The sequence below is a fragment of the Daphnia pulicaria genome, chromosome 1 (genome assembly GCF_021234035.1).
Source record: "Daphnia pulicaria isolate SC F1-1A chromosome 1, SC_F0-13Bv2, whole genome shotgun sequence".
Taxonomy (NCBI): Eukaryota; Metazoa; Arthropoda; class Branchiopoda; order Diplostraca; family Daphniidae; genus Daphnia; species Daphnia pulicaria.
The window spans coordinates 8,769,299-8,796,154 of NC_060913.1; the positions used below are offsets into that span (position 1 = coordinate 8,769,299).

General features: G+C 40.0%; 5 protein-coding genes across 5 annotated transcripts in view; 3 read left to right on the forward strand and 2 right to left on the reverse strand.

The window, feature by feature from the left end:
* Positions 1-26,856, forward strand: part of LOC124344997 (verrucotoxin subunit beta-like) — a 493,626-nt gene that overhangs the window by 214,538 nt on the left and 252,232 nt on the right. The gene's annotated exons all lie outside the window — the stretch shown is intronic.
* Positions 1-26,856, forward strand: part of LOC124345827 (CUB and sushi domain-containing protein 1-like) — a 217,933-nt gene that overhangs the window by 59,998 nt on the left and 131,079 nt on the right. The window contains exon 15 of the mRNA XM_046798332.1: positions 7,450-7,459. Within this exon, the coding sequence (XP_046654288.1) occupies positions 7,450-7,459 (10 nt within the window). The remainder of the gene's footprint in view (positions 1-7,449; positions 7,460-26,856) is intronic.
* LOC124345597 lies at positions 1,183-4,773 on the reverse strand. Its single transcript, XM_046798316.1, has 5 exons — positions 2,254-4,773; positions 2,095-2,178; positions 1,940-1,981; positions 1,718-1,873; positions 1,183-1,658 (listed from the first exon to the last, which is right to left on the reverse strand). Exons 1-5 carry the CDS (start codon positions 3,662-3,664, stop codon positions 1,216-1,218), a joined length of 2,136 nt encoding a protein of 711 aa, XP_046654272.1. The 5' UTR covers positions 3,665-4,773; the 3' UTR covers positions 1,183-1,215.
* Positions 10,333-11,456, forward strand: LOC124349282 (phospholipase A and acyltransferase 2-like). The gene is made up of 3 exons (XM_046799763.1): positions 10,333-10,471; positions 10,670-10,851; positions 10,939-11,456. Exons 2-3 carry the CDS (start codon positions 10,679-10,681, stop codon positions 11,375-11,377), a joined length of 612 nt encoding a protein of 203 aa, XP_046655719.1. The 5' UTR covers positions 10,333-10,471; positions 10,670-10,678; the 3' UTR covers positions 11,378-11,456.
* LOC124349718 (larval cuticle protein LCP-22-like) overlaps positions 14,067-26,856 on the reverse strand; it is a 28,818-nt gene continuing 16,028 nt past the window's right edge. The window contains exons 3-5 of the mRNA XM_046800529.1: positions 14,577-14,590; positions 14,392-14,507; positions 14,067-14,328 (exon numbers count right to left, since the gene is read on the reverse strand). Coding sequence (XP_046656485.1) covers positions 14,073-14,328; positions 14,392-14,507; positions 14,577-14,585 — 381 coding nt within the window. The 5' untranslated portion in view covers positions 14,586-14,590 and the 3' untranslated portion in view covers positions 14,067-14,072. The remainder of the gene's footprint in view (positions 14,329-14,391; positions 14,508-14,576; positions 14,591-26,856) is intronic.

Here is a 26,856-nt window from a genome sequence, read left to right on the forward strand (position 1 = left end):
TAATGATCAGGGCGCGGTGTGGCCTCGAATTCTTTCACCTTGACTCATATTTTCTTTTTGTTTGCTGCAAACTCTGTTCCAGTTGCATCCCATCCACGGTGCCGATGCGTTGGTTGCGATTCACTTCCTCCATGTTTCGAGTCGTCTTATTTTCAAATCGAATTTTGTTTTCTGATTGTCTTGTGAAATATTTCTATTGAATTTATCCGGTGTTCTGATTGTGTTATGGTCATTTCTATTGAAGGAAGAGGAGAAAATGGTGAACCTTTGACGGTTGTGTACGGTGTTTGCTGTCAATGACCACTTCTCCATTCCACTAGAATCGTGAGAATTCGGCTCTGCCCACGTCAGTTAGAAACAGTAGCATGTCGGAGGAGAGGAGTTGGCGCATCACCAAGTGAATCACGATACCTCTACGGCTGTAGTTGCTGCTCTCCCCAGGGTAAGAAGTTCAATTCATTTTTATTTTTGGAGTGTGGGCGTGAAGCATTTGCACACTTGTAGTTGTGGCCTGTGGGTTGGCCATTTTGCGAAAAGTTGATGGAAATGTTGGGAGGTATTTCTTTTTATTTTTAACTTGTTTTGATTTATAACTTAATTAGCGTCGGTCTCGAGCCATGTCCATCTCAACGCAGTCGAGTGACTCTGCGCCCCACACCTTAAAGACTTATGTACAATGTTGATTTTTCAACGCTTAAAATCCTTTTCTTTTGCCATCGAAATTTGGGAACTGAAATTTTGAACGCATCAATTTGGTTCCATGCCCCATCTAGTCTCTTTTGTTCCATAGGCTAATGTTAGTGAATATTATAGATATTCCATTCTTGGTTAAGTTTTTTTTCCTTTTCGGGAAACATTTGGATTTCGTGGGTATGAACTGTGATGGGGCCCTGTGAGTTACCAACAAGGAAAATCAAAATCCTAAAACTTCTCCCGTTACCGTGTTTGATTGCAATTTTCATAAGTTGCCAAAAATTGGTTAACTTAGCCAACAAGTTTTTTCATCCTTGACACAAAGGTTAATCGTTAACACTTTATTTCTGTTCATGGGATGGGATCGGATTATTTGTTTAAACTTTGAAAATCTCAATCTCAAACAAGATTCGCGAGTGTGGATTTCAATTTGTAAATTTCAAGAAATGGATCATTTGGGGAATTTTTTTGCTCACCAAATTGCTTTTGTTTTTCTCAAATGAATTTTGAAGGGGGCCTTGTTTAAAAGATGTTTTCTTCCATTAGCCAGCCAGAAAAACTTGTAATCGGGCCAAAAGGTGTATCACTGTGCAATACTCCGTCCTGTAACATCAATCGAATTTGGTCGCCTCTACCAAGTTGCAAAATGTACTGGAGCGTCAAAGTTTGATAATTCTTTTGACCAAAGGCGTGCCCTAATTTTATCCAATTCGAATTGACACCAGTCCTCATCTGAAATTCAACTCGAACATAATTATCTGGACTCAATCCCGTAAAAGCAAAGAAATATTTTCCCGATCTAGGCGCTACGAATAATCCACTGGAACTAATGGCATTGCCCACATTCATTCTGATCAGGTTAAAGGGAATTGCCGTGTTGACACTTCGAAAACTGGTCGTTGATTGAGCGTGGAAGTAAACGGGTCCTGATTTAACGTCGACGTAGCCGATCACTTTCTGGAAATCTACAAAATAATTCAATTTGGATGGGACGGGAGACGATAATTAAAAATTATTTTTGTACCCGAATCGTGGTGTTGCTTCGCGAAGTTGCAGTGCACAGTTTCCATGTTGCTTTTCCCCATGATGGAATAGAATCCACTTTTAATGTGTCCGATTTCTCGGAGGTCGGCACAGGACGAGGGCATTTTGCCAATGTCCACAATGGCGCTCGTTCTCTCTGTTTTATAGGGATAAAAGCTTAATGCGAATTGAGAGAATTGGTCAAACGTTATTTGTACCGTACCATTTACATCGTTGATTAAATTGAAAACAGTTGCGTTCGTATCTGTAAGAAAAATATTTTATAAAATACGCCAAACATTCGTCGTTTGGCTTTAGTACCGGATTTTGTTAAATAATCTTATTCTTTTTATTTAGCCACATTTTTTAAAAGGTTACCGTTTTGCTGCTTTTCTAATTTTTCGAAAGTGATGCGCCTCTTTGTTAAAAGTTTCAAAGCGTATGATAAACGCTTTTGTGTTTCTGTGGAATATTGAAACCATTTTTTATCAATTACGACAATTAATCAAAACGTAGAGAAATTACTCATAGAAATACCTTTTAATTCGTCTTTCAACTCTTGCCATTCATCCGTGGCTGTCAGCTCAGAGTTTTGTAGGAAATGGATGGGAGTTGACAGGACGGCGGTCGAGTAGCGGACGCTCACTTTGCGATCATGGAAGGATTGCGTGTCCCGCAGTTTTGCCAAATTGACTCTGCTGAGGGCCAGCGCTTTGGGAACAAATTTTTCCCCGTCCCATTCGCCGTGATTTTTACTTTCCTGGAAAAGTTTGTTGATGTCTTCCTTTGTTGTTGAACCGTGGCGGGAAAGTTCTTTTTTGAATTTTGTTTTAAACGAGGTAATGCCCAGGAGACTAACTCCTGCGCCAAACTCAAATGTGTTGGTATTTTGGAACGTGTCGATCAACTTTTTCTGGTCTTCCTTGTCCAATTTGTCGTAAATGTCGTTCATAGTTTTCGTGGTCTTGTCCGGTCGGTAGTTGTCGTCGTTCCAGAAAACCGAGTCCCACATTTTGTCGCTTTGCTCTTTGATGGTCGTCCTGGACGAGACGAGCAAACTCTTCAACATGTTGTAGATTTGCGACTCTGAAGTTTGGGATACGACGTCCGAGTCGTCGAAAGTGTCGACCAAGACGTTGGTCATCGATTCCGTCAGCAGTTTCTTCTCATCACTGGCCGTTAGCAGAGCTTCTTTGGTACTTTCGTTGAATTTCTGCAACATTTGCGCCATCATTTGTCCGGAGACGATGTTGTCGATGCGGATGACCGTCTGTTTGGTCTGCGACGTCTGCGAAGACAAACTGAAAAGGAGTTTGAAGTCGTTGAATTGTTTGGGGTTGGTCCGCATGGCGGCCGCCAGTTGGTTGCAATCTCGTTGGTGGAAACAGAAAAGTGTCAACTGGAGCCACTTGTCCAGTTGATACGGGAGCCAATTTGATTTCAGTGAGAAGGTGGTGGACGGTGATGTGATGGCCAGGATCACTTTGTCGAATGGGATGACTTGAACCTGATTTGATTTGATTGGTTGACTGAGAAATTCGGTCAAATAATTGACGACTTTGCTCTCGACTTTTGGGTTCCACATTTCGATGCGGAAACGGACCTCGGGCTGTTTTGTGACGTTGTTGTAGAAACTCGCTGCGCTTCTGTGGTCCAGCAAGGCGATGGGCGCGTAAAAATATTTTTTGACACTTGCATTTGTCGTCGTTGCCTTGTGATTGTTTGCGTGTTCGTAAATGTTGATTCGAAAACTGCCGTAGGGCATTGAACAGAGTTCGCTGGGTGAAATTTGGAGTTTGGCCCATGAAGATGTCGACTCGTCTAATTGGCAGAAAACTCCAACACAAAGTATAAGGAATGCAATCAGGGATTTTATCATCCATTTCGGCGACAAAGGATTTTTCATTTTTTGATACGTGAATCTCCTACCATTTAAATTTATTTTCATAGAAAGAAAAAATTTATCAAATTGGCGGTAATTATGCGACGAAATCTTTTCCGTTCAAAGATTAATGTGCTGGAAAATGACTTACTTGGCAATTCTTTGGTGAGGATTTTTGTATTGCAACGTCTTTGTCTTAAAGTTAATCAACTAATGCAGCTAGCGTCACGTAGCTGTCTATCTCTCTTATCGTTTTATCATCTTATCGGAATCACGTTGACAGGGACAGAGAGAGGTGCTGATAGTAGTTCAGTTCAAATTGCGAAAGTTTCCATTGCGGATCAAAGAAATGCCGAACAATTTACTTATATTAGGATGATTTGAATCAGGCGTTTCAAGTTTTATCACACGGATTGAATTGTACACCTTAGTAAAGTGATCGATTTCACCACCTTGACATTCATATTGATCTCCGTAGTATTACGCTTTTCCGACAGGCCAATAACTCAATCCCTCCCAGTATTACGATTATAATTTAACCTGAATCTTGTCATTGTCTAGACTTGGGATTAAAGGGAAAATTGACTTGATGATCTCTGGGAACTTGTACATTCGTTAGTTGATTGCAGTTAGCACTTCCGGCTCGTTTGTTGTGTCTGAAAACCATCGAAAATTCTACCCATTTGTTCACGATTAAATTGTTGAGTACTTACCAGGCAACTGGCGTTTGTTTCTCACTCTCTTTGGCGATGGCGACGTGTTTTATTCCGTTGGTGACTAGACATCTCAGCTTACAGTCAAGTCGATTCATTTTTCTAAATTTCACACCAAATTCTAATTTGAGCTTTTTCCAAATCCTGTGGCACGCTCCACTTGTTCAATTCGGTGTTCTTCCTGTTTAGAGTTAAAACAAATTTAATTCTGATATCAATTTGATTTTAAGCAAAGAAAAGTAATGGGTCTCATATTTCTCCATCTTCTTTGTCCCCCCCCCCCCCCCCATGATCCAAAGTTAACAGTCAACCACCGCAAGCTCAATTCCTTCAAAACAAAGGCCATAACAAGAAACGCCCATTAGTATCTTAGATTTCCGTTGTGTTATGAGAGTTTTGGTTATTAATTGATTTGCAGTATTTTCTCACCTAGTACCTTTTTTTGTTAAATGAACCTTGAAAGAAAGGAAGAGTGACATAAGCCAAGTGACAAGAGAAAAAGATCGCCATCCCTTCTGCGATTGACGTTATGGTCTGGGCGTGGTGTGGCCTCCAATTGATTCACTTTGCCTCTTTTCCACCGTATTCCAACTCGATTGTAGTTTGATTGCAGTTTGATTCCATCCACGTTGCGATTCAGTCGTGCCCATGTTTCCAGTTACTATCATCAAATCTGTGAAATATTTCTGTTGAATTGATTCGGTGTTTGAATTGGTCTGATTCCATTGTGGTCATTTCTATTGAAAGGAAGAGGGGAAAATGGTCAACTGTAATTGTTTGTGATGAGGTTTTGCCGTGACTAATTCTCCATTTCATTAAAACAGTGGGAGTTCGGCTCTGCCCACGTCGACGGAAGTTGGCGCATCTGCAAGTGAACCACTCACGCCGTACTGCTGTACGGCTGTACATTTGCTGCTTTCCCACAAGGTGAGTTTAATATTTATTTCAAGTCATTTTTTTAGTGTGTGCATATTTGTAGGGAGTATTGTTGGCCAACATTTGCCAGAATTAAATAGACACGAGTTTGTCGTCGTTTCGTTCGAGATGTGTCCCTCGTGTTGTGCGACTTGGACGGTACTTCAGATTGAACAAAGTTCACGAAACGTTTTTTTTTAAATTCCTTTGGTTTTTCTACCCATGCAACCAATTGTGTCATGTCTTTGTGTTCCCAACTTCCTGACTGATTTCAACTCATATTTATTATTATAGCAGATAATGGAATATAATACCGAGTTTTCTTTATTTCGTTGATGGACAGGTTTTATTTTGTATCGGGGATGCGACATTTGGTCGTGAGACTTGGATGGAGAAAATGTTTGGCCAATTCTTCTTCTCCCAGCTGTTTGCCGATGCAGGGATGCAACAGGTGACACTACAACAGGTAGGAACCAATTCAAAACACTTATGATGACGTCAATTACTAGTGTGGCATTGCAGGATAGATTGAGTTTAAGGGCGACTATCGATGTCGATGTTTCAGACCATGTTTATAGCTATTCTCGAATATTTTGTAGTGAATAAGGGAATTGCTAGAGAGATGACCACTTTCGCGTCCAAGTATCCCGTTGCTTTTGCAATGGCATACGAGTCCATTTTTTTCTCTTCCGATTCTTATTTTTCTAAATCAATTGAGAACTACCATTTGTTGTGTGTCGTGGCCAGTCGGTGGGCCTTTTATGGCCTTCCATTTTGATGTCACGACATCATAGGCACTCGAACACGTTTTCATTTGTGCTAGTCAAAGCGGGAGAATTGATCTTCAAGATTATCATTTTCGTTGACTGATGTTTGTCCAAATACTACATAGGTGGAACATGTAAGATGATGCACATATTTGAATAGAAAACATTTTTACACTGTGAAATGAGATGAGATTTGTTTGAGTTGCGATTTTAGAATTTGTATTTTGCCACTCCTTTCCTGGGTTCTGTCCATTTTCGCTTCGATATTAGTGTTTAGTGTGTGAGCGTTTGGCTGAAGCCAAGTGCCGGGCACAACCGCGAGTCAACAGATTCCAAAAAGAGAATTTCCCACAGAGAGGATACGCTTCATTTCAGACTTGACTAGTTTCTGTTCAAAATTGTATTCCTTGATTACTCTGTCGTCGATTTCTTTGACGCGGTCGAAAATTTCTCCAACATTAAATTCCATCTGGATGGATTGTTCATAAGACGTTCGTTGTCGTCGACTTGCTCGCCGTTCAGTTCAAGACATGGACGGATCTTTTTTTATTTTTTCGATATTCGACAGCTTGTTGGCTATTTTCAAATCCTACATTATCAATTTATTCACTCCAGACGTTGTGCCGAAACAATTTTTTTCTTTTTTTTGTAAAAGTCATTTTTTTTTTTTTACGGTTGAAATCCAGTCAAATGTTGTATTTATCAAAGAATCAGTTCCATTTCCGATTGTGTATTTCCAATTATGGCCAATCAAATCACATTGAATTAGAATCAGAAAAATTATGCGTTTGATGGCTTTCCTGTTTGGTCAGGTGTCGATTTTGCTCTCCAATTTTCCCAAACGAAAAAATAGACCCCCGGTTGGAATGGAATATTGAATCGCAACTTCAATAAGTGGAGCAGCCTTGTTGCTAGTAGACCTTTTTCTCTCATCTGCGATGCCGTTTTCCTTCAAACGATTGACAATCTTTTCGGTTGGTCCGTGCCGGTTGCGTTCGGCGTAGTAAAGCGCATTTCTCCCATCATTGTCCACCGAGTTGATTTGGACTCGCTTGTCGTTGAGGAAAACCTCGACGATGTCAATGTCCTTGGCAAAGAATGCCGCCAGATGAAGTGGACAACGGCCATGGCTGTCCGGCAGGTTGGGATTTGCTTCCATTTTGATTAAATGTCCGGCAGCGACGACGTTTGATGAAGCGGCGGCGAAATGAAGTGCAGTTCTCCCGGATTCGTCTCGTCCGTCAATTTCCACTTTGTAATTTTTTAAAAGTAAATCTAATACCTGCGTGTTTTCTGCGTAAACGGCGGCCATTTCGAGTGCATTTCTCCCCGACACATCACGAATCGTGGGATCGTCTTTTTCTAAAATGTGTCTAATCATTTTGGTTTCACAGTGAAGTGCAATCGCCAAGTTTAGCGGACTGACTTTGTGGTTGAAATTGTCGCACATTGTCAAATCCTTGATTCTGTCAAACAGCCTGGTATTTCCTAAATAAATGGGCAGGTATAACGGATGCCATTTGCATATGCCTAATGAAAGGGTGCTGATTAAATCCAACGTTCCGTCACTTTGATGTTTCTTGTTGTCTCTCACCGTGAGGGATTCGCTGACCAAAGTGACGAAGGATTGACTGTTTGAACTTTTGTTTGGGTTGAATTCTTGCATGACTTGATGGATCCAAAGGATTGTTAAAAGGTCCTTGATTGAACATTTTCCTACCAAGTCTTGAATATTGCATTTGACATTCTTTCGCTCTTGGCTTCCAAACTTGTTTTTGACGTCGTCCAAGGAGCGGGATCGTTGCAGGACGATGTAATCCGCTTTCCTATCCAAGGACCACCAGTGGTCTCCATCCTTGTCGCTGGTCGTTTGGAAAATGATGAAAGTGTGCACAGCACTTATTAAATTCGCCATGAAATTGTTGCCGTTACTTTGATAAAGGTGAACTTTTGTAATGTTTGAACAGTGATCGATGACGCTCAACATGTTCAGCATTCCGACAGCTTGTGATTCAGTCATGTTTGGTTGTTTGATATTTTCTTCATTTGCGAGTAAACGGATTAAAGCGGGTTCGGATATTTCGCCACCTTTTCCTGGTTTGACGTCTGCGTGAGGTACAAGAAAGAGTTTCGGTTGATTTTCTTTCAGTGTTAGCGATGGGACTGTTAGAGCTGCAAGGGGCCTCCAAATGAGACTTTTCCAGGAGGGGATCTGCATTTCAATTTTGGCCTGTTTGAGTGAAAGGTATTCTTTGATTACTCCGCCGTCTTTTTCTTTCACGCGATCGATAATTTTGTCTCGTAATCCGTACGTGTTTTTCCTTGCGTAGGCGATGACATTTTGCCCAATGTTGTCGCAACAGCGTAGGTTGACCTTTTCATTGCTGAGAAACAAATTGATCAATTCCATGTTATTTGCATGGAATGCAGCCACGTGAAGTGGAGTAACACCCCGATCGTCACGGCGGTTGACATCGGCGCCCTTTGCCAACAGGTGACTTGCCATTTTATTATTTGACGCCATGGCGGCGTGATGGAGGGCAGTCACGCCAAATTTGTCGCAGTCGTTAACGTTAACTGTTTTCGTTTTCGCGAGTAATAGATCGATGATTTTCGTGTCCGTGGCGTAAAAGGCCGCCAGATGAAGTGGCAAACGGCCAATCTGGTCCAATCTTCTAGGGTCTGCGCCGTTATTCAACAGGAATTTAACGATATCGGTGTTGGATGCCATGATTGCGTGATTCAGGGCTGTCGTTCCTGTTGCGTCGGATTGGTCAATGAAAACTTTGTTTAATAATAATTCGATTATTTTCTTTTCTCTGTTGAATTTGGCCGCCATGTGGAGTGCGTTCCTTCCCTTTTCGTCGCGTCTAGTGGGATCGGCTTGCCATTTTTGTAGGAGATGTTGAACCATTTCAGTTTTATCAAAGAGAATGGCCAGGTTGAGCAAAGTGAAATTATTGTAGACGCCGTTGATGTTATACTGTCCTTCCTGCTGGACTCTGTCGAGTAATTCAGTGTCTCCCAAATAAGTTGCAACGACAAGCGGATGCCAGTTTGAAACTTTTGAAAGGAAATTGATGATATCTGACAGGTCGGGGTTCCTTTCTTCAGCAGATAGAGCGGAATAGGTGAAGTCGTTCTCGTATTCGTAACACATTTTCGTGATATTTTTCATGACTAACGGGATGAGGGACTCGCAGCGAGACAAGTGACGTTGGTATTTGGCATCTACAATCATGTGAATCCATAATAATGTTAACAGTTGTCTCATACAACCTTTGCCTTCCAATTTGTCGGAAATGAGTTGAGTTCCTTCGCGCGTTTCCCCTTTGAATTTACTCTGAACTTCATCTTGGTGGCGGGAACGTTGCAGGACGACTACGTGCTTCGCGGTCTTTTCTAATGACCACCACCAAAATTCTCCATCCTTTTCACTGACAGTTTTGAAGACCACGAAAATTTCGACAGAAGGTTCAGTTGAGTTGTTTGTGTTTGGCTTACCCCTTTGACGATGAGTCTCCACTTGAATGATCTTGGATTCGTGGTCGATTTCTGTCAGAATTGGCAGCGATTGACACGTTCTAAATTTCTCTCTGATGGATGGGTTTGCATAATCGTTGAGTAAATGTTGAAAAAGGACATGCTCAGATATTTCCTGACTGTTGCTTGTTGGGTTTTTGTTAGTAAAAGTGATAATGAATAGTTTTTGCTTGTTGGGATTACCACCAACGGACCTAGACTGACCACCAAGGATTCCTAGTAGCGATTTGTCGCCCATTTGACAAAATTGAAAAACTTGCTGCTGCTGTGTAGGTTTGGGTTTAATGAAAACTCGATGAAAACACGACAGTGAATGTTGGACACTTTACATTCGAGTTCATATAACATTGCGTGAAGAGTGGGAGGTCACTTATTTTAAATAGGACGACATTAATCTTTGACTTGGGTGTGCGTGGCGCCAAAAGATTTGCTACTGTACTGGGCCAAGAAAAAAAAAACAAACAAATGTAAATTACGTTTTTATTGAGGGTGTTTTTTTTTCCCCTCTTGCGACACCAACTACCCAAGTTGACACTCTATAATTTTATATCAACGCAAACATGTTGTAGCTCGTCTAGAAAATGAAATGTATTATCTCATCCGGGCAGCTGCTGCTGCTGGTCTGGCGCGTTTTGTTTTTGAAACATCCTGGAAGCTGTGCACTCTGTATCGTATTTAGTGGGCGAATTAATTGTCGTTTCGCTTGGTGATTCAGCATCATCCTCTTTCGCAACAATTGATCAGCGAAATTACGATTTTTGACTAGTCCCTTCCAAACCCGCTTGATTCGTTCTCATCACTTTCTTCTGGGATCTCGCAGAGTCTAGAGCCAATCAGTACATGTAGGCACGCCGTATATATGAGACTGCAATTCTCGTTGTCGAGTCCGTCCTTTCAGTCGTCCTCTGTGCCATCTCAGATTCAGACTTTAACAGGTAATAACCCGCAATCTCATAAATTTTTGACGTCATTTCGATGAGAAATGAAGAAAAGCTGGGACAACGCATTTCATTTAATTCCACTGCTCGGTGCAGTTTGCCACATTATACACATGTTAATTGTTTTTAGCGATTTCGTCTTGTTCATACATTTTTTTGCGTTGACGAACTTTTCAATTTTTTTGTTTTTTCCAGTATTTAATCATGGCTCTTTATTATTCACCTGACAACCTAATCACAGCAACCGAGGGTGATCTCATTGAATTTCGGCGTCTTCTGTTTTTCGGATTTGGCTATTGTCACTTTGCCGTTTGTACCGTCGACTCTGAAGCCGATTTTCGAGCCGCTGTTCAAACCAGTAGAGCCGTTGGTGACAGGTAAAACCCAAAAATAAGTTACGAATTTGGTTTGACAAAGAGACGCCGTATATACGACATTTGATTGACGTCATTTCATTCTCGCAGATTCACCATAGGCGTCGATTCTCCGTGGATAAATATCAGGCGGAAGTGTCTCTTGACTCGAATTGTGGAGAAGACCATCAGAAATCTGTGTGACGGACATGATGGCGGATGGCGAGTCAATAACCTGGACGCGGCTGCCAGAGCCAAGGGATTGCGGCCATTCAGACCTGACGTGATTGTCGAAAGGGCCCGGGGATTTCTCATGGAAGATCGTTTGATAGTTTATAGTTTGATCACCGACAATTGCGAGCATTTTGCTACCAAGTGTCGATATGGGCAACCCTTTAGTCTCCAAGTGAGTGATTTTCGTACGGCAACTGTTAGATATGTTTTGACGATGATTTCAGCCATTCGTCATGCCTACTACTCACGAAGACGCCCGGAAATTTACATACTGGGTCGAACGATTGACGAAGTCACGCAGAATGAAACTGTGTAAATTGAAAGATGTTGAAGAATTGAAATGAATTGACTGTTATTTTTTTGGTGATGACGGAATAAACTTTCAATTTTGAAGCTGTCATCACAGAATATGTCTTGTTTCGTTAACGCTATGACAAAAGAATCGCGTTGATTATCTAATTATTATCCAAAAGCTCAAATCAGCTGTCGAAAAAGGTTAGGAAAATGAACTGCGCGTTTTGAATGTCTGGATGTTTAATCGTAGTTAAAAATTTAATCCTAGTTGGAAAAATCATCTTTTTTTTTTTGTCTAATCCCCCCTTTTATATATTAGCCTTATTATTCCCTGTCGTTTTCCTGAACCTCTTTGTTTGAAATTTATCCGCGTTCTCTTGCAGACAAAACAAAATGATTGACATAGCCAACAATCTTTTCATGCTTGACACAAAGGTTAATTAACCATTTATTTCGTGGGATCGGATCGGTTTATTTGTTTGGACTTAAAGTAATAAAGAATCGCTAGTGAGGATTTGAGTTGTCAACTGAAACCGCTGGCTAATTTTGGGGATTTTTAAAATATTATTTTTTTTTTTGTCTAATGGATGTTGTACAAGGTCTAAAAGATATTCTTTTCCATTTGACAGCCAGTAAAACCTGTAAGCGAGTCAAAAGGTGTATCAATGTGCTCCGTCCTGTAACAACGAATAAAGATAGCGAAATCGAAATTTGGTCGCCTCGACCAAGTTGCAAAATGTAATGGATCTGGATCGTCAAAGGTCCATAACTCTTTGCACCATAGGTCCATAGGCTTGCCCTATATTTATCCAATTCGATGTATCACCAGTCTTGATCTGAAATTCAACTCGAACATAAATATTTTCTGATCTCAACCCCCGAAAAAGCAAAGAAATATTTTCTCGATTTCGGAGCTACGAATAATCCACTCGCATTCATGGCATTGCCCACATTAATTTTGATCAGATCAAAGGGAATTGCCGTGTTGGAAGTTTGGCACTTTGAAAATGGGTCGTTGATTGAGCGGGATTGCCCGATCGATTCTGAGCAAAATAGAGTTGTCTTTAATTTGAGAATAATAAACTTCCAACATAATCGGACATAAAACATAATTGATTTTCGTTAAAAAACAATCCTCAAAATCTCTACAAGAAATTTGTAAATTACATTTGGCAAGTGGCAACACGAGCAGACGAATGTTGTACATGAAATGTAGCGAAGGACTGGACGTTTAAAAACTTGTTGCATAGTTTAGTTCGTGACAAAATTCCAAAAGGTGCATCATGATAAAATAGATTTTTGTTTGAAACTCAAGGTTTTCAAGGTCTTGAACTTCTTGTTTCAGTAGGTGAGAGGTGAACCCTTCCTTACCTGTGTTTGTTCACGTGATCAGACGACATGGAGGTAGGAAGAAACTTAGTTAGTCTAGTTTACTATTTGTTGCGATTATCACAAGTGTCTTATTCTTCTTTCAGTGTGTCGTGGGCCTCGAGTGGCTAAGAGCAAGTGCTACTCGGCTTCGAATGGCTTTGCAATCGTCTTGTCTCTGCATTGATCTTGGGCAGCTGTTTACTTCACACCGTTCAACACTTAAACTTTGTCACTTTTTGTGGAAAGAAGTTCTCCCTCAAAATGGTATATATTTGAAAGGCAACTAACGACAGAATATAGGCAACAGAATCTATTTTGAAAAGTCCAACTTTATAATCACATAATTGGATTGGCTCAACTCTTAAACCAAGACGCTGTTTTCTTTTCTTTTGTCTGTTCTATAGTAGAGAAATTCCAATTTTCCCCTTTCGTAACTGGCCATTGCCATAGTCTCTGGGCAGGAGATTTTGTCTTTGGCACTGTTTATACGAGTAGCTCTTTTCTTTATTCTGCGCTTTGGTTGAAAGGTTCATCCAAATTGTCTACACTGTCCCACTGTCTTGGTAAAACCTTTTACAAATTTTGTTTTGTTTTTTTAAAGCCTTTTTCCTGTTTTTCAAATGAGTTGCAACAGGAACAATCCAGCGGACTTTGCTCTTCTACGGTTTGGCTAGGCAGGATGCAACTCTCTGGTCAATGATTCGCCAGTATACCTGCCGATTAAGGAGACGCTGCGTCGCAGTGGACTGTCGGCACAGGTAAAGACATTCAGCTCTTTCATCGTTAGCCAGTTAGGACTTTGTATAGATTGGGTAAGCCAAGTTGGGTCCATCTTTTGCTGAATGCATCACGCGGAACACATGGATGCCCCAAGCTCAATTAACATCTGACAGAGAGTGAGGCTCTGCCCTTTCCCGAGTTTTTCCTGAGTCTTACGCCTCTTTTCCGTCATCTTCATCAAATGTTATAACTAATTGTTTGACTGCGGTTTCATTCAACTTTATTCCGCATTTCTTTCGCACTCCACTGACGATGAAATGTTTCCGTTGTCCAACGTGTTACAATACGCAATGTTTCAATTGAATCAAAAATTTATCGTTTTGGTTAGCCCGAATTCGTTCTCTAGAATTTCTGTAATAATATAGACCTCACCATTGCCTTTGAATTTCCAGGAACGACATTGTATAAAATAACTTGAAATTTTAAAAGGAGAAATATGATATCAGTTTTATTTCTCGTTTGTTTTAAAGTAATTTCGTCGTTGACTCAAGCCCAACTTGTTTCAAAGTTCTTGGGGTATGTGAGCGTTATGTACATCTGGTTGAAATTAAATAATGTGCAATTATTTACAGAACTCCGGCCGCCTTCAGATCTGCGAGCATCTTGACGACGTGTTCGGGCATGGGTGGAGGAGTGGGGAGGTGGTCGCCGGTGGCCTGGAATCCGTTTTCATCGGCCACCCAATTGACGGTGAGGACGACGCCGTCGGGAGTCGTGAACGAGTAGGAGCCCTTGGACACGGTCCCGATCTCCTCCGGTTTGGCACCAACTTGTTTCTGACTGCCACTCTCAGACACTTTGGTCCCATCGGCAGACTCAAAACTGATTTTGACACATTTTTAAAAATTAGGGAATGACATTAGGATCTTAATAATATCAACTTACTCGTAGGAGTAGCTGCCGTCGGCGTTCATTTCGCTGTTGGATGACACAATTTCGATGGGCTTTTTATCCCCTTGAGGAGAGGCGAGGGCCACGGCCAAGAAAGCGACAGCGACGATCTGGCAATCCATCAAATCAAAATAAAAGGTTAACATGATATTTCATCAATTAAGAGTTGACTAACTTACCAATTTCATTTTTGCTGGATTAGGTTGTTTAGCTGCTCTTCTGAAGACAGTTGAGGGAATTGTGTGAAGAAGATTGCAATGCTGGCCAACTTTTATACCTCGCAGTTGCGGCTGAGTGAAAGTGATCAGTTAAGACCTTCCACTGGTAACATTCCCTTCTTCTTTGGGGATGGGCAATTGGTAAATATGTAAATGAGCGAAAGGGTTGATGCAACAGACAGCAGCGACAGGAATTTATGTCTTTTATGAAACGACAATTTAATTATCGAATTGATTCGTTGTTTTCTCGTGTTACACGACAAGGCTGTCTACACATGGTGTTAAAATTATTTTCTCATCTCTTGTTTTCCAGCGTTAATTTAGGAATATCAAATCTGGAGACGTATGACCCAGATGCGGTCATTTTGCGAGATTCGACAGAAACTATCGGACGGGACTCCGGTTTGCCGATTATGAATTTCAAATACCTGGCTAAATATATCCACCATAATAGTATACATAATAAATGATTGCAAGTACATGTCAATGAAATTTTCAACTATTAAAGTCAATTTCTCTTCCAGGTGAGTCGTCTCATCCATGGCGAATTGAACGACATTTAATCTGGCAAGTACGGCGTGTCTATCCACCGAAAAAGAACGTGCAATTAATAACGTGTTGTCCTAATTCTTCTTTGGTTGTTGATTGGCAGGTTAAATAATGAGACGCCCAGGCAGCAAGTGCTACTTATTGAAATGCTTCAGAGGTGGAGGTATTTAAACATCTCAGTCAACAATAACAAAAGTGACCTAGATCTATTTGTGCCTCTTTTGCATCATCAACTGCATCCTCTTTAAACCAAATGAGCGAAACCACTGAATAAGAGACTTATTCTTCAATCAAAAAATTTGTGACAATGTTATCGTGAATTTCTGTGACACGCATTCCATGCAGATATTATTTCACGTTCACGCTCGCTCAATTCACGCAGTAGCGCTTAACGTATGGGTACGTTTAAATTTCCAAATTGCTAAAGAAAAATTGGGACCGAATAAAAACATTGTTTTTTTTTAATTGCAGAAATAAAAGCTGCCACAAATGTGGAAGAAAGAAAATTGAAGACAACGATGTGGACTGTGGAGTCTACATGTTGCTTACATGTAAATGTCGGTCTTAGACCTCTTGCCACCAGATGGCGATAAACGAAGGAGCCGCCAGGCGGCGTAGGTAGGACGAACGTTGAGCGTGATGAAGCCGCCATCAGCCCAACAACTTGAGCGAACTAGTGAGTGAGAAACAGTCTACGTATATCCGTAATTCCGTACACTACGACTAATTGTGTTGAAATGATTTTCATTTTTCTTAATTTCTTTCATAGGTTATGTCATTGTCAGCCAGATTAAGTTGAAGCTGTTTGCTGTTCCCGTTCAATGCAGAACATTTTGACGTGCCACCTTGCTACCAGCTAACTGCACAAGTAGGCAACAACTGCTATCTTTCTAGCACATTTCAACAGGTTCTTTGTCTTTCTCATTTTTTTCATAGGTTTTCCCTCTTTTGGATATGACATCATTTGCCTATGGTGTTGCAATCCAATGTGCTGATGCTGTTCCCTGCCTAGTACCTGGTTTAAGGATTTCTTGAACAAAAGAGTTTAATTGGCGAAACTGTTTCAAGAAATCAAGTTCAGCCATCAGCACATGGTCACATTTATCTAGTAATTGAAGGCACTTGCTACCATAAATCCTCGCAAACTTTAATTCTTTAATAACATTTTTTTTAGGATTCAGGCAACCTCATTGATGTATGTATTGGTAGGTTGTTGATTTTGGTTTATCAATGTGCAAAGTAACTGTCCAATCTTTTTTGTTGAAATTTTTCTTCTCTTTATTTTATTGCAGGTTTGGCAACTGCTTAATCTGAAAGGGGCTCTTGTATTTCTTCAAGTCAGAGAATTTATTGTAAGCCAGTAAGTTGAATGTTCATCTTGAAATGGTTGAAGAGATCGAATGGAGTTTACTCTTAAACAACAAGGGGATTCAACATCATCGAGTTACAGATTGAAGTTTTACAGCAGTAACTCGAGTTGAGGAACAGTAATATATAATTTGTGCTATAGTATATATTCTGTAAGAGTGAAAATTAAATATACAAATTATAAATGACATGAGAATTGTGTATATTGTCCCACCTCCACCCACAATCCCTCCACAGTTTTGCAAAACAACATACATGCATACATACACTGATACACATACATACATACACTTAAGTTAACCCGTTGGCTGCCACGCCATACAACCCGTAGGTTGTTCTCTACTCACTAAGAGCCATGTCTGAAGGATCCATGACCAAGGGTGGGAGGGGGACTTGCCATTGCTGACAAGTCCGGGCTGACACGGTGATAGGAGAACATGGAATGCATGCCTCAAGAATGGATCACCGTATCGACAAGGGGGAACAAAGGCGTGGCAGCCAACGGGTTAACTAACAAACAAACACATATTACCAACAACAAATGATGATCCGCGAAGACATTTTGGAGATACCGGCGATGTTTTGGTGTCCGTCTTCTCAACGTCTGTATTTCCTGGATGAAGACAAAATAATTCTCATTAAGTTACAGGACACATAAAGGTACATTTATCTGGTTTTTTTGCTCAAAACTTAAAAAGCGCAATTTTAATTGCTTAAAATTCAGCTATCAATACTGAGAAAGGTACACAGAACAAAGCTCACTTGCTAGTTTTTTGAAAATTTTCCGGAAGTATACCGGAAGTAAGCGATAGCTCCTCAACTGTTGAGCTCTCGTCAAAATAAACCATATATTCGTGATCCCCATGAAATTTGGGGTCGATCTGATATGATTTAAACGAAATCCAATTTTTGGCCAAAATCGAGAATTTTCCTGTATAGTTCAGGAAAATTTTTGAAACCGGAAGTACGAAATCGTACAAAAAAATACATGAACTTTACCACAAATTTTACGAGGATCACGAATATGTGGTTCTTTTGAACGTAGAATGAATATTTACTAAACTACTGACTGAAATGAGAAAACCGGAAGTAGAAAAAAAAATGCAATTTTCGAAAATCTAACAAGTGAGCTTTGTTGGGGGAATAGTTATCGTCCGTTATCACTAAAAAATTACCACAAAAAACTCCCGATAAATGTTTAAGGAGATGTGCAAAGTAACTGAAACTGACTTGCTTTGACAGCTGAAAATTATCGAAAAGCCATCTAGCGGTAGAAAAGGAAACATTTAAATAAGACTCCGTTTCACCGTTTGCTACTCAAATGAAGAAGAGCCCGATTTAGGAATTATTACATAGACTGAGTTTAAATTAAGTAGATAATACTTAATTGAAAATTAAACAAAATAAGTCAATTGTCGGGTACCTGAGCATAATCCAGTGGTGAATGACTACAGGTGTATCATAGTGGACGGAAGCGATCACTGAAGTGGTCCAGTAACTCGTCAGTGAAGTAAGGACAAATTGTGTAGCAGCAGGACGGAAGCCACATGAGCGTGCGTCTCGAAGATAGGGATGGAGTAGAACGTTGGTGGTGGAAGTCACTCTTCTCATAGATGGGGATCTTGCGAGCTCTGTAAAAAAAAATGTATCACATTAATGAAAATATAAAAATGAATAAAACATATCAATCTTTACCTTTTCTAAGAAGCACACTGAAATTTTCATGATGAAAAAACAGTAAAAATGGCATTCACAGCAACCAACAGCATTACTCCTCGTGTTGAGATAAATTTCTAATGGTAAAGAAAGTGTCATGAACATTTTTTGCAGCAGTATGGTGGCAGGTGATATTGATGCTTTACCGACAAAATTTGAGTGATGAATATAGTAAGGCATAATTTGATTTTCATCCAGCAGATCTGGTATGTGTAAGATCTGGTATGTTTACTAACACATGGCAGGTATGTTGTTCATTCCAAACTCTTCATGTCACTGAAACTCTAAGAAGCAATGGGAAAAAGAACTCTATGTTATTTACAAATTTACACGGATTTACCTATGAAAAATAAAACTCTACCTATCCCTCGGCTGAGTTGCCTTCTAAACAGAAGTAGAAACAGCCATAACAAAAGACCAGCTGCTGCAGGTTAAACCACCAAAATTGCAAGATTCCGAAAAGATCCTGTGGTTCATGAGCAAGAGTACCTATGTTATATGAAAATCTGAATTATGATGGTCTTAATGCTTCACTGTTCTGGTATGGTAGCAGCAAAGAGAAAATAACCTATCTCGGAACATTTGTATTCCACTATGTGTGGGCTTCAAACATGGGTTTTAGGCTTTTGATATCCTGAGGATCACGCTGAACAGTGACTGAGCGCTAAACCAACTTGTTGGAATGACAGCATACAAGCATCTAGACTTGCAGAAATAAATTGGTAAAATATACAAAATAAGGAAACTAGGGCAAACTAAACCTACATAAGATGCGAAGTCCAGCTTGATATTTGAAATCACAGAAAAATAAGTATAAAATAGCAACACTTTGTTTCGCCCATTTCTCCACATTTCACGGTGCAGAAACAACAAGGGCGACAGTGACGCCATCTGGTAATGAGTTTTGAATCTTATGTTGGTTGCACTCGACAGTCAGACAGAGATATGACATTTCACGTTTCACGTCCAACAAGTCGTAACTTTCATAAGTTTCTTCGAAACAAATTAAAAAGTTAAACAACGGAGATCGAATGAGTCAACTGTTTGTAAGTAATAGATAACACAACCTTTAGCTAATGATTTTTACAGCATCCTTGACTAAATGTTTTTAGATAATGTCAGCTGAAGTACTTGTGTTCGACCTGGCCAACTGGGGCCAATAAGTAAAGCAGCCAATAATGCAAGCCATGTCTTCTGAAGCTAAATAATTTCTGTTGCAAGGTAGTTACCTTTACCAACATGTTTTTAAATTACTGTGATATTTAAGGTTTATAACTTTTCAATGGTTAACTTTTCGCTGTCAAGTTGTAAATCTTCAAGATATTGGTGCCTTCGCCAGATCCAATTCTTTACTGCAATCTATTTTAAGGACACCAGCAAGAAAATGCTGCTACTCAAGATTTAACGGTGACCACCATTGAGTTCTAATTTAAGACAATGTAAGATTGATAGATTTGAGGTATTGCTTTCTGTCACTACAATATGGTTTTAAAATTATTAATTATACTCTCCTTCCAGGTTAATCCCTCACCGCCGTTATAGTTGTTTGGAAACTGACGAGAGATTGCTGGAACTGAAGATTGATAATTTGTGTAGACTTAGATAAATTACAAGTGTATATCTGGGTTCCCTTCTTTTCTGTGGCCCCGTTTCCCTAACTAACCACTAACCAACGCCCGCCGGTGGTCACTCACCCGCTGTGATAACCAGGAGGATGAGGAGGGCTCTGGTCGAACGGGGACTTGGAAGGCGCATGATCCGAGGAAATTTTTGGGAGGGTCATGAGTCTAACCAAGAAGCCTACTATGACTAATCGCTCCCTAGCAAAACTGGCCTCGCACTCTTCTCTCTTCTTCACTGGCAAGGTAATCTCCCTGGTCGCAGTCAATTAAGTCAGTGTCTCCCCCTGTCTTCATTGACTGCAATTACAAATCAGCAAAACATAGCAATTTACAATTTTGGTACACACGGTTTGACACTTGGAACTGTTCACTGTAACTCCTGCATTAAAAATTATGCAATTTATGAGTTTCGGTGCCGGTGAAATATGTAGTGATAGTATGTTATATGGATATTGGGATTGGGTTTTTAGTATTTTAAAAAATATCAGTGATATAATTATTTTATTTTACATATTAATATCCATTATTTTACTGCAAAAATTTATATGTTTAATTTAAATCGAAATTTTTGATGTATAAGATATACATAGGTTTTGGTCTGTAATTTATGTAAATTTAAAATTAGTTTCTCAAATTGAAATAAAGCTTATCGATAAATTTCTCCACAATGTTTTACAACTCTCTTCGTACTCAGAAATGCTTCTTATGAACTTATTTGAAATCAGCACGTGACAACCTTTTCCGATTCCAAGCAACACTTACAAAGTATTGCGAAAAAATTGCAAAATGCAAGAAGAAAACAAAAAAAATCTCAAATCACTTGCAAAATGACAGTCCACATAAATTTAGAAAATAAACAAATATAGAAAACAATCAGCGACGTTTGTTTGTTCCAGTACTCCTTAAACCAGGTGACTTGCAGCAAACACCATCATCACATTGGACTGCAAGTCTGCAACACCATAAGCAATTTTATGCATAGCTCAGGCATCAACCAACAGTTGAAAACCTATGAAAATGAGATATTAAGCAATAACAAGTTGTAGTAAATGTGCAAGAAGGACAGTCAGTGGTTATTCACAACTTACCCAGTTAGCAAGACAAAATGTTCTGCATTAGCAGCAACAGCAAACAACTTCAACTTAATCTCGCTGAGTAACCCTATAAAAAAATTTAATACATTGTCAAGCATACGTATTTGTCAAAGAAAACCAGCAGGGGAAATTCAGTTACTGTTGGCAAGATTGAGTAAAACTAATGTGAAATTATAATTTGATTAAATCGAGATCAGTTAAGTGATTTAATATCAGAAACAACAAATTAAATATGTTTTGGAGACTAAAAAAAATAAAAATCCAAACTTAAACTTCCTGAAAAAAAATGTTATTAAAGAATTAAAGTTTGCGAGGATTTATGGTAGCAAGTGCCTTCAATTACTAGATAAATGTGACCATGTGCTGATGGCTATACTTGATTTCTTGAAACAGTTTCGCCAATTACACTCTTTTGTTCAAGAAATCCTTAAACCAGGTAACACACAGGAAACAGCATCAGCACATTGGTATTTGGTTTGCAACACCATAGGCAAATGATGGCATATCCAAAAGAGGGAAAACCTATGAAAAAAATGAGAAAGACAAAGAACCTGTTGAAATGTGCTAGAATGATAGCAGTTGTTGCCTACTTGTGCAGTTAGCTGGTAGCAAGGTGGCACGTCAAAATGTTCTGCATTGAACGGGAACAGCAAACAGCTTCAACTTAATCTGGCTGACAGTGACATAACCTATGAAAGAAATTAAGAAAAATGAAAATCATTTCAACACAATTAGTCGTAGTGTACGGATATACGTAGACTGTATCTTCACTAGTTTGCTCAAGTTCAACGTCACGTACAACTGTGGGCTGATCAGCTGATGGCGGCTTCATCACGCTCGACGTTCGGCTACGACGCCTGGCGGCTCTTTATTTATCGCCATCTGGTGGCAAGAGGTTTTTTTAAGACCGACATTTACATGTAAGCAACATGTAGACTCCACATTGTTGTCTTCAATTTTCTTTCTGCCACATGTGTGGCAGCTTTTATTTCTGCAATTAAAAAAACAAAAAAAAAACAACATATTGATTCGGTCCCAACTTTTCTTTAGCAATTTGGAAATTTAAATGTACCCATACGTTAGGCGTTACTGCGTGAATTGAGCGAGCGTGAAATAATATCTGCAGCGTCTCATTATTCTTATCTGGTCATTATTTAACCTGCCAATCAACAACCAGAAGAAGAATAAGGACAACACGTAATTAATTGCACGTTCTTTTTCGGTGGATAGACACGCCGTACTTGCCAGATTAAATGTCGTTCAATTCGCCATGGATGAGACGACTCACCTGGAAGAGAAATTGACTTTAATAGTTGAAAATTTCATTGACATGTACTTGCAATCATTTATTATGTATACTATTATGGTGGATATATTTAGCCAGGTATTTGAAATTCATAATCGGCAAACCGGAGTCCCGTCCGATAGTTTCTGTCGAATCTCGCAAAATGACCGCATCTGGGTCATACGTCTCCAGATTTGATATTCCTAAATTAACGCTGGAAAACAAGAGATGAGAAAATAATTTTAACACCATGTGTAGACAGCCTTGTCGTGTAACACGAGAAAACAACGAATCAATTCGATAATTAAATTGTCGTTTCATAAAAGACATAAATTCCTGTCGCTGCTGTCTATTGCATCACCCCTTTCGCTCATTTACATATTTACCAAATGTCCATCCCCAAAGAAGAAGAGAATGTTGTTACCTGTGGAAGGTCTTTGCCGATCACTTTCACTCAGCCGCAACTGCCAGGTATAAAAGGTGGCCAACATCGAAATCTTTTTCACACAATTCCTTCATCTGTCTTCAGAAGAGAAACTAAACAACCTAATCCAGCAAAAATGAAATTGGTAAGTTAGTCAACTCTTATTTGATTAAATATAAAAGTTAACCTTTTATTTTGATTTGATGGATTGCCAGATCGTCGCTGTCGCTTTCTTGGCCGTGGCCCTCGCCGCACCTCAAGGAGATAAGAAGCCCATCGAAATTGTGTCATCCAACAGCGAAATGAACGCCGACGGCAGCTACTCATTCGAGTAAGTTAATATTAGTAATCCTCTCATCATTTGATCCTAATGAAAACAATGTGTCAAAATCAGTTTCGAGTCTGCCGATGGAACCAAAGTGTCTGAAAGTGGCAGCCAGAAACAAGTTGGTCCCAAACCGGAGGATATCGGGACCGTGTCCAAGGGCTCCTATTCGTTCACGACTCCCGACGGCGTCGTCCTCACCGTCAATTGGGTGGCCGATGAAAACGGATTCCAGGCCACCGGCGACCACCTCCCCACTCCTCCTCCCATGCCCGAGCACGTCGTCAAGATCCTCGCAGATCTGAAGGCGGCCGGAGTTCTGTAAATAATTGCACATTATTAAATTTCAACCAGATGTACATAACGCTCACATACCCTAAGAACTTTGGACACAAGTTGGACTAGAGTCAACGACGAACTTTCTTAATAACAAAAGAGAAATAAAAATGTTATTTCTCCTTTTCAAATTTCAAGTTATTTGATACAAATCGTGTTCCTGCTGGAAATTCAAAGGCAATGGTGATGTCTATATTATTACAGAAATTCTAGAGAACGAATTCGGGCTAACGAAACGATAAATTTTTGATTCAATTGAAACATAGCGTATCGTAACACGTTGGACAACGGAAATATTTCATCCTCAGTGGAGTGCGAAAGAAATGCGGAATAAAATTGAATGAAACCGCAGTCAAACAATTAGTTATAACATTTGATGAAGATGACTGAAAAGAGGGGTAAAACTAAGGAAAAACTCGGGAAAGGGCAGAGCCTCACTCTCTGTCAGATGTTAATTGAGCTTGGGACATCCATGTGTTCCGCGTGATGCATTCAGCAAAAGATGGACCCAACTTGGCTTACTCAATCTATACAAAGTCCTAACTGGCTAACAATGAAAGAGCTGAATATCTTTACCTGTGCCGACAGTCCACTGCGACGCAGCGTCTCCTTAGTCGGCGTGTATACCGGCCAACAGTTGACTCCTTGACCCGAGAGTTGCATCCTGCCGAGCCAAACCGTAGAAGAGCAAAGTCCACTGGAGTGTTACCTGTTGCAACTCATTTTAAACAAAAATCTTCTTTATGGTGATCGATTTACTTTTGGAAGCCCAAATGAAAAACCAAGGCGACGACGTGATTGTACGGACAAAACGTGAAAATTAACGGATACGACGAATCTGGGACAACTGCCCTTCATTTCGCCGCCTCTTCATCGAATGTTTTCGCTGCCGGACACTTTATCGAAATGGGAGCCAAACCCAACCTGTTGGACAGCCATGGTCATTCTCCCCTTTATTTGGCAGCAGAAATTTCAAACACGGAGATGATTTACTTAATATTTTGGAAGTTTAAAAGAAAAGTCAAGGCGATGACGAGGTTGACAGTTTAGAACGCGGTTGCGTTGGAATGACTGCTCCCCATCGTGCCGCCACGAAGTCGTTACTTCAAAACAACAAACAAGTTAACGTGAAATCCTTACTGGATTATTCTGGTCAGAATGCAGTCTACCAAGCCAACTGTAACCAGCACGGAATGACCACGGACATTGTAAGTCGATTGAACGCTCCATCACTCCGTAGAGAAAAGTCTAAATTTAAAAGTTGACTTATCCCTTGTATTCTTGCGATCTTAATATGATTTTAGGTTTTCTCTCTTTTCTTTTTTGCCCATTTTTTTCAAGATTAATTATTTTAAAGTCGTCCGCTAGATAACAAGAAAATTGCATTTCAATCGACATAGCTGATTTGAGGTTGCTGACTGCAAGTAAAATTACTTTCAACCAGAAAATTATTTTCTACTTCCGATTTACCCTAAACGTTATCGAACATCATTTTTTGATTTTTTCCGACGAGTTCCGTTTGGCACAAAAAAAAACCCAGGCCATATAAAAGTTAAATTTTCGAATTTGTACCAGAATGCCAACAAATTAAAAAACAATAAAATAGAAGTACATAAACCCCACCCAACAAACGGTGCTTGTCTCTCATTCTATTTGTTGTTGGACTAGTTAAAACGCTCAATCATGAAAAATACACGGAGATATTTGACTTGCAAATTCTTATTGAATGGGAATATCAAGTGAAAGAAAACCGATTCAAAAGCATCGACAATATCTTTCTTAAATCGATAACTTGGCAATTTAAATCCTCTTTGAAATCAGTCAAATATAAGACTACCTTCTCTTGGAATCGTAAAAAGAATGGGGCGATCGCGAAGTAAACTACAACAGAGAATGGCAATACTTAAATGTTATTTGTTCCTACCTTGGGCAGCCCCCCTTGTCACCTTCCATCCATTCCACACGTCGGCAAAGGGTTGGAATGATTGGCAATCAATCATCGTCTCCATCCAGGTCTCAGCACAACATCACATCACCGATGAATTAACCTATTAGTAAACGATTTAAATAGGAAAAGGCCGTTACATTCAAGGTCGCGAAATTAAACCCCAACAGAGAATGACATTTTGACTTTGTTCCCACCTTTTGCAGCTCGTGTCATCTTGGATCCAGACGTCGGTATTCGGCCAACAACTGGGAGAATTGGCCCAACAATTTCTTCGTCCAGATACCAACAAGACGACGAATCACCGATGAAACCTGTTGGTCAACAAAATTTTAAAAAGGCATATCCGCGTATCAATTTAATCAATACAACTTAAATAAGGAGGGTGAGCAGATTACCAATACAGTGAAATGAACCATATCCATAATTGCCTGTACTTGGTTACTTAGTTTTAAGACACACACAATTTGAATGAGTCAAGGCAGCCGAGTCGCACAATAACTGACACCAACTACAACTAATAACCGGCGACACAACATTACTGTACCTTATTTGAACGACTGGGAAGTTGCGATGAACTGAATATGCGTGCACTAAGACGCGGTGTAACACTGTTAGTTACCTCAACTAATTTTACCCTTCTAGCCCATAGCCAATTTGGAGCCGAGTGCACCTAATGGGCACCTAATCTAATTAGACAACTCGACAATATACACATTAAACGGACGTTGATTGAAGGACGACAGGCTTTAACACAATGTCAAAGTCGCCACAGAAATACAGAAACCCCGTCCGCACTCAGACAAACGTCTCATTAAAATGAAACAAAGCCCAGAAATAAATTTTTTGCTACAGAAAAAAAGAAAAAGGAGGACTGGTGAGCAAATGGTCCGTCAGCAAATAACTCGAGTTGAGTGTCAAATAAATTCAAGGTCACACCACGCCCTAATAATTACGTCGATGAAGGGAGGGCGATCTATATGATTTTATTTATGATCTATGATCTTGATTTTTACGTCACTCTTCCCTTTCTTACGTAATAATAGATGAGGGTAAAAGATTCATTGAAAATCTGCACGTAACATCTCTCGCCAAATATTCAAACCTTTAATAACGTTCCCGTCGACGTGGATGAGATTCAAACTTTTGCGTGCAGAGCAGCACAGCAAATTAGCAGTCTGTCGCCTTAACCACTCGGCCACCCCGTCTACGTTACCAATAATCCAAAGATTAAATAAAATCAGAACCTAATTCACCTTAATCTCCTTTCCACGCGCCTTTCCGTTCCTGATCGATTGACGGCGACGATTCCCAGTTGAAATCCTCCCAGTTGGCATTCAGCAACGCGTTGACAGCTGCCGGGGCATTCGTGGAAGCCACGGGATGACAAAGGACGGAATTCGTGGACGCATTCCGGCAGCGATCTCTTGTTCAGCGGCACCATTTTTTTTTTTCTGTCAAAGAAGTCAAAACAGGAATTCACAACACGTTCACACTATATAAAACTTCCCAAATCCCCGACGTAATAGATGTACCAAGTTGAAAGAACAAGTCCAAAGTCTCATTTTATGCTGCTC